This window comes from Kryptolebias marmoratus, linkage group LG6 (genome assembly GCF_001649575.2).
Source record: "Kryptolebias marmoratus isolate JLee-2015 linkage group LG6, ASM164957v2, whole genome shotgun sequence".
Lineage (NCBI taxonomy): Eukaryota > Metazoa > Chordata > Actinopteri > Cyprinodontiformes > Rivulidae > Kryptolebias > Kryptolebias marmoratus.
In genome coordinates this window covers 29,081,744-29,090,151 of record NC_051435.1, presented here as the reverse complement: position 1 = coordinate 29,090,151, position 8,408 = coordinate 29,081,744, and the positions used below count along the sequence as shown (strand labels likewise).

General features: G+C 37.6%; 1 protein-coding gene across 2 annotated transcripts in view; it reads left to right on the top strand.

The window, feature by feature from the left end:
- The first annotated feature begins 6,076 nt into the window (after positions 1-6,076).
- asb5b (ankyrin repeat and SOCS box containing 5b) overlaps positions 6,077-8,408 on the top strand; it is a 44,685-nt gene continuing 42,353 nt past the window's right edge. For both annotated transcript variants that reach the window (XM_017434685.3, XM_017434684.3), the window contains exon 1: positions 6,077-6,206. In XM_017434685.3, coding sequence (XP_017290174.1) covers positions 6,116-6,206 — 91 coding nt within the window. In that variant the 5' untranslated portion in view covers positions 6,077-6,115. The remainder of the gene's footprint in view (positions 6,207-8,408) is intronic.

The window sequence follows — 8,408 nt, the reverse complement described above, 5'->3', positions numbered from 1 at the left end:
GTTACACTAATACTTATGTTTAGTCATGGTGAAATTGAGGCTTCCTGAATCACTGAACCACTTTGAGACAGTTGCTCAGAAAATGACCTGTTCAATCCCTCCAGGATTTTGCAGGCATTTTTTGTGATTGTTGCGGCTAAAATGCCTGATTTCATGGGGCATTTTCCTAAAAGTTGCAATGAAAAGTTGTGTTCTTTTTTTTTTCTAAAATCATTAAACAACCGTGACTTTTAATATCTAAACCAAAAGTACTTCCTAGTTTTGTAAGATAATTCCCAACAAACATTGCCATTCTCAAAAGGTGCTTTATTTGAGAACTTTGATAGCTTCTAAACTGACATTCAGACCATTTCTGGATTGTCCCTCGTCTGCAGCTCTCCTCACATGTTTTGCAGGCACAAAGTGTTTGTCGATGCGTTTATGTTCCATGATTACACTGCAGGACGTGCAAAACAGCTGCAGCTGGGGAGGAAACTGGTTTGCTGAAATCTTTGTGGGCAAATGTGAAGCATTAGCGCACATTTTGGCTTTGGTCGCTGCTCCTGCATGCTTCCAGCATTCTGATGTTAACAGGAAGTGATGTCACGTGTCTTCTTTGTGAGTTATTTGGGGTTATTTTGTATTCCACGCTACACAAACCCACAAAGAAGAGACTAGACCGCAGAAACGGTGGCAAATCACTTTAAAAACAATAAATATTGGGTTAAAGTTGCAGGAAAGTTGCGGTGTTTTGGGCAAAGTTGCAAAAAGTTGCGATTTCGCGGGGTTTGCTTGATTTTGCATTAATAGTTGCGATTGCAACATTGCGAAATCCTGGAGGGTCTGACTGTTGTGTCGAAATACTCGAGAAACCCGAAAATAGCGACATTTGGTGGTTGTTTTTATGTACTACAGTTGACGTGAATGAAATTGATAACTTTATGTAAATCACGAGTCTGTGTTTCATTCATACCATTTTCATTAAAGCTCATGTTCTCCAATGAAACCTGTGTTTTTGTTTTTATAAACTGAAAGGAGGATGTTACAATAAACATCTTTTTTAACAATAGTGACACCTTGTTCTGTTGGACTGTAAACAGCATTATTATTCCAGTAATTATTACTTTTATTTAATACTATTTGAGAACTTATAACTTTATGCTATGATGTCATGATAGTGATTCATATAAGAAGAGGCTTTGAGTGACATTCAAAATTAGTCAAATGGTTTAACAAACTTTATTACTTTTGACTTCACAGGAGACAGTCCAGTGATCCTGCTAACATAAGCTCCATCTGTGCAGATGCTCAAGGTGATGTCCTTGTCAGAATCTTGAGTAGATTAAAACAGTGGCAGAGTAAGTCCCCCATTTTTACATCATTCTGCTACAGTGTAAACATAAGAACAAAACAAGAACAGATGCTTTAACTGACTCCGAGTTCAATAACAGATGAACCTAAGCTCTTTTGACCCAAACAGACTTGCACATGCTAAGACTGGCAATTCCTGAAAGAACCACTTTGGACTTTAGAACTGACCCAGTCTTTCCTGTGATGAACAGCCATGATCTCCAGAGTGTACAGGGGAATCACCCAAGATGCTCACTTTGGACCAGTACCAAGTGGAACAACTTTCTCTTCTTCACAGCTTAAACAAGGTCAGGTTATCCAAATCATTAAGGCTACTGTGTTGACATTTATGTAAAGACTCAGAAATAAGGTTATTTTGATTTCAATTTGTTTTTGTAAGAATTTGGGTTCGTTTTGTCTTGATTTATTTTGTTGTTTTTCTTGTCTGTGAATTGTTCTGTTTCATTATTCACTTCCCCTCAGTCTACCCCTGTTTGTCTGCCACGCCCATCTACACCTGTCAGCGATTGTAATCACTCACCTGTCCCCACTTCCCATAATTATCCTCTACTTTAAAACCTGCTCAGCTTCTCCACTTCCCCGCCGGTTCATTGTTGTTGCCGTTTGGTTCATGTCCTGTTTCTCGTCCCTCCTTGCCTCGCCTTGGCATTTTGTATTTTTGTCTTAGTCTGTTTTTGCTGCCGTGTTAGCTTTTGTTTTTGTTATATTTTACTTTTGTAAATTAAGTTTCAATTTATTTATGATTCTACGTTCTGGATTTGCCTCCGTCTCCCTGCGCCAAGACAGTTTTGTTTTGTTAATGAAAGATTGCCCATGATACAGTAGCAATTCTCCTTTATTTAATTTTATAACAGTTCTTCGTCTTATCTCAAATTTTAATGCTTACAAAGTGTTCGCAGTTCATCAGAACATCATCTCATGACTCATCAGCTAATCACTTTGGCCAAAGAATGTACTGGTCATATTCATTAACTTATTTGATAATTTGTGAAAATGTGGATATGTGAGTAAAATATATTTTATGTAAAAATATAACTTTTTATTTCACTCTTGTGGAATTAAAATGTACAACTTGTTAGGATCTGGGTGTTTGTATTTTGTTTTGTCTTCATGTTTGTCTTATTGTTTGTGTTATTTAGTTGGCTCTTCCCTGTGCCTCAGCCACCATTCACTTCTCCTCAGTTACTCTCTCTCTTCCCTGTTCTCACCCATCTACACCTGCCTCTAGCTCTGTAATCATCTCACCTGTGCCCACTTCCACTAATCACCCTCTGCCTTTAAAACCCAGTCACTTTCCACATTTCCTTGCTGGTTCCTTGTCATACTCCTGTCTCCCTGACGTGCTGTCCTGTGTCTCGTGCTGGTATGTGTTGCCTCCCGTTCTGCCTCCCGTGTTCTTATGTTTATGGTATTTAGTTTAGATTTTGCTGCCTTTGTTTTGGTTTGCCTTTTATTTCTAATAAATTAGTTTATTTTTTCAATATGAGTCTGTGCTCAGGGTTCGCCTCCTTCACCCCACACCGTGACACAACTATTTTCAAAGAGCCCATTAATAATGAAAGGAGGAGGCTATTATCTTGAACTAACCCTAACTGCTAATGCTAATGTTTTATAAGCCTTTCTGTAATTGTTTTTGCTATAAAAGTAATGCTAAGCTTACTGAGTAAGTTCTATATAGTTTATATTTACATATAAATTAAAGGAATTCATATCGCCACCTCCTTTCGATATGAGCTTGAGTTTCAGAAGAAGATTGTCTTATAATGAGAAATGGTGAAGTTGTAGCCATTTTGGTCAAATCTTGAAAATATTGTTACCTGTGATATGCGTTACTGCAAGATATCACGCTCAGAGTACGTGTTGTGAATGACTTTCAGCTAGACCACAATAAATTTAGGTCAATATCAGTTCAATTGAGAGTTGAAGCAATTTATTTTCTAAGTTCAATTGGATGTGGAGACCATCTTGAATTGGATTAGCTCCAAAATTGAACCTGTTGTAGATGTACAATGAATGATTATTTCATTAAGCTTCATCCAGTGGTTTGAGACATTTTGTAAAACTGACGGAGCTGACCGCAATAATTCTACTGCAGCTAGTTTTGTGTTGTCTAACTTGGGCAGCCATCTTGAATTGGACTGACTTCAAAAGTTAATCAGTTGTAAATGTATAATGTACAGTCTAAAGTTGAATTGAAATCTGTCCATTGGTTCATGAGATATTTTGGTAACAGACAAACAGAGTTGACGCCAACAGTAGTTCAAACGTGTTAATCAAAGATCTTGCACAGTTAGAAGCATTTTTGCTTTTGCTAAAATTGCATTGCTGTGGTGGTCGTTTTGACTCCAAAAATAAATCAGTTGTAGATTTCAACACAATGATTACTTTCTAAAAATTTTAGCAAAATCTGTTTAGTGATTCATGACAGTTTTTGCTAACGGTGCAAACAAACACACAAACAAACAGTTCGCTGTCACCTTTGGGTGATAATAAAGCGTGGAAGTGAAGTGAAGTGAATTTTTTAAATGCCACTTTTCAACAACAAGGCGACTCAAAGTGCTTTACAATACAAGAACAAAATTACAGACAAAATACAAGAGAGAAAACTAAACTAAACAACAATCAGGCTAACAATATCCAAAATATGAACTAAACCAATAGAAATAAAAACTTCAATGCAGTATAATACTAAGAGGTAACAAAAAAAGGCCTGCTAACAGCTAATATGATATAATAATACTAAGGAGGTCAAAGTTACAGAATCAAACACAGAGATAATCTAAATAAGCCAAGATCTAGAACATGATAACGCTAATTAAGGTACAAGGTACAGGATAACTAATCTAGAACATGACAATGCTAACTAAGGTACAGGATAACTAAACTACTAAAACATGATATTACTAAACTAAGGCACGAAGAATCTAGCTAACAGTGCCAATGCTAAGATAATTGAATTGATAGAAATAAAAACATCAATGTGGTATAATACTAAGAGGTACCAAAAAAAAGCCCCACAATTGTCATCCTGTTGTAAGTGCTGTAAGATTTGTTGAGGATGGACCCAAGGTTGCCGACTGAACACAGAGACTGGCTGAACAAAAGCTAGAAGCACTTGGAGAGCGCAAACCTCTGCCAAGGTCATTCAAAAAGGATCAACAAAATTTAATCACTTGTTTTTTGTGACAACAAAAACTTTTCCTGAAAATTTCATCAAAATCTGTTCATTATTTTTTTTTAAGTAAATAGACAAACCAAAACTACTGAAAATGTAACCTCTTTTGCAGAGATAGGGAATTTAACAAAATAAACCACAGCAGCATGCAGATACAAAGGGAAACAGACGACGAGGAGCAGGGAAGGAACAGGTAGAAAACAAACTGAAGATGGAATGAGAACTGGTCATTTAAGTAGGTGGGGAGGAGACAGCTGACACTAATAAAACAAGGGAAGCAATAAAATAAGATAACACAGCTCCCTGTGTTATCTTATTTTATTGCTCCACTCGCCTGCGTCTCCATGGGAGTCGTTGATGACGATGACTCGCCTTTCTGTGTCTCCGGATCTCGAGGGTTGCTGCCGCCTTCTGCCACTGGGTTTCTGGGTCGTTGCCTTCTGCTCCTGTGTCTGGGCATCCTGGGTCTCCAGGATATCCATCACCAGGGCCTTCAGGTTCCCCTGTTTCAGAGCCTCCGAGAGGATCCCGGAGGAGGCCTTCCGCTCCTCTGCTAACAAAAGGGTCCTAGATGACTCCTTTTACTCCTTGGTCCCTGGGGAGTTTGATAAATAGACCTCTCTTGCAGCACTCTGAACATGCTCTCGGCCATCCTCTTGGACTCTGGCCTCACAGAGTTCCCATTCAGTTTTACTCTGATTTATTTAAAGCACATTTAATGCCATTCAGTTTTGAATCTGAGCCAAACTGTTTTGAAGAACAGTAATATTTGTACTATCATCAAGCTTAACGTATAGTTGGCATAGCAATAATAAAATGCACAACTGAATTTCTGTATCAACTGACTAAGAGAGAACATATATATGTAAAGAAATTAAACATGACCAAGGTCAAATCCCTGAAACCCCACATGTTAGAGTAGCCAGACAGAAAACACCATTATAAGTTACAACATAGGACTTTCTGCTTGAAAAGTATGATGTAAGCCACCTAAGAGCCAGACCAGAAATCTCAACCCATTTTTTTAGTCTAGCATTAAGAACAGTGTGATCAATCGCAATATAGGTTCATAAGAATGTTATTTGAAACTCTAAATAGTCAAATAGTCATGTCTCAATACTTCTTTTTACTATGTTTTATTCTTAATAAAATAAAGGTTTGTGTGGTTTGCAAAACATTGCAACAATTTTTTTTTTTACATTTTACACAATGTCCCATCAGTGTTGGATTAAGTGTTGTACCTAGACATTTATGTAGCAAAGTGTTCAGTTCATTCAGAAGATGGGTGCCATGATTTTTGGTTTTTGTAAGTTTATACACACATACGTGTGTGTGTGTGTGTTATTCAGCACACAGCATTTTCACAGAAATTTCACACACCCCACCCCACCATTGCAGTTCTCTATTTAGACCTGCTGATTAGGACATGTGAGCTGGCCACGTGACTTGGACAAGGAAAACAACAAAACCTTTCAACCAATCAGACTGCTCCCAGTCCTGACTCCGCCCCAGAGCGAAAGCCCCGCCCCACTCTTATCTTGTGAAGGAGCCTATAGGAACAAATCTCCGGTTCTATCGGGAACTGTGGAGATGTCTCGGAAAAGAGCTGCAGAGCCGGTCCTGTTCCCCACTCCTGACCAGGAGAGGAAGAGGGTCTGCTGGGGGATTTTGACGAGCCAAGGTAAGTCTGGACCGAGCTGCTGGTCGGAGTTTTTTGTTGGGTTTAAAGCTCGTGGGGATCGCTCTTTTCAAGCTGTTGTGGAATTCTCTCCCATTGATCTTCCGCATGGATTCTGGTGACTCTTTTAAATTGCAGACAGGCTTTAATTTATTCTGATGTTTTTATGTGCTTTCCTTATGCGTTTTGTGAAGCACTTTGTGGTTTTATCTGTAAAAAGTGCTATATAAATAAATGTTTTATTGCCCAGGACCAATAAGGGTCTGCTTACACACAGAATAAAGTGTAGACTGAGTCTAAATTGTGCCACATTTAAAGTTTTGATGTGCTTTCAAATCGATTGCTTAGTTTGGAGCACTGAAACTGCCAACAATGAGGAATAAATACAGAAATCGATTAATAAGAACTTAGCATTCCTTAAAGGAATGCATATCACCCGCCTTTCATGTCAGGGTTTTAGACTAAGATCATCTTATGATGAGAAATGACAGACTTGTAACTGTTTTGGTCAAACCATGGAAACGGCAACCGTAGTCAAACGAGCTGACAAATGAAAATGCACTTGATGTAAAAAGAAAAGTAAAAGCTCAAATTAATTTCCTGCGTAGAGTGATTCCAGCTATAGTCAAGAAAATGTCTCATTATTTAATGTAGTTTATCATGACTTCTTGTTTTCCTGTGGGTAATGGGTCATGTAATTTAGATGAACTGCATACATAGTTTACAGTTGGTGATTCTGATGCTGAGTACCAGCAGATTTATGAGAAGTGGTATGCTATAAAAAGTAACAGTCTTCTGTTATTTATAAGTGCTGGTACTGAGTACCAGAGAGTACTGGCCCACTTCCAGCACTGGTTAGAGGGGACACATAATATAGCCAATACAAATATCTCAAGATTTTACTGTACAATTTTTTTTTTTTAGATAATTACAAAGTCTGCATATTTCTTTGTCATTATGGCATGATAAAGAGAAAATATTAAATTTTGATTTTGTTTACCACAAGTTCTTAAAAGGTGATTCAGAACTTTCACTGGGGATTTGTTTTTCCATCTATACTACAACCAGTACTAATATCATAAAACTTTGTTGTACAATGATTGAGGAAATTACAGTCAAACTATACAGTTGTTGTCATGATATAATGAAAAACTCAATTTATCATATTTAGTTGGAGAATACTACCAGTGCTTAAAAGGTGACAACTTTCACAGGGCTTTGTTAAGAGTTACTGATACTGTAACTAGTACTTGTATCACAAAATTATACTGTACATTGTTTTTACATAATTACATTTAAAGTCTACATATTTGTCATTATGACAGGATGAAAAACTAAATGCACTGTGCACTGTAATTACTACCAGTTCTTTAGAGGGGATACAGAACTTTCACTGGGTTCTTGTTAAAAGTCAACTCTACCATAACTAGTACTAAAATCACGGAATTTTACTGTACAGCTTTTGAGAAAAATAGTCCAAGTATGCAAATTTATCGTATTTTAAAACTAATTCACTGTGTCCTTCATCATACCAAGTTGACAAATGTGCTGGAAAGGAAAAGCTTCCCTTTAACAGGAAGAAACCTCCAGCAGAACCAGAACCAGAACCAGGCCCAGGATGGGTGGCTATCTGCCTGCAGGGCCGTAGCCAGACTTTAGAAAATACTGAGGTCAACCACTCATTCTCCCCCTGCACATCAGTTACAATGAAGACCAAAACTTAATTAAAATAGAAGCATTTATTTAAAACATAAGTGACTTGAATGTGTATATGACATGTATTTGTGTGTGTTTGTAAATCCATGGGGATCAGCCTCATCTGAAGCAGCAGAGGACTCAGGGCACAACCATGATGACTCACTGAAATGACATAAATTAGTTTATATGAATGTTGATTGTTCAGGCTGCACAAACACATTCAGAAAACAAGATTTTAGCATAGATTTTACCTTTTTATCAAATACCAGTGAGGTGTTGTGGTTTTGGAGCTGGACCAGTTCTAGTTTGGCCCTGATGTAAAAAAAAAAAAGTGCTGAAGTGGCCCTTTATTGAGGTTTCATGAATCAGATGAAGGTTTCACAGATCACACACTTGGTTTTAAATGTTCTGCAATCAGTGCAGAATAATCTGCTCCAGGTTTGAAGTGTCTAGGTGTTGTAGTTTTTTAACTAGAGGAGATTAAAGATGCTGAAGGGAGGGAAAAAT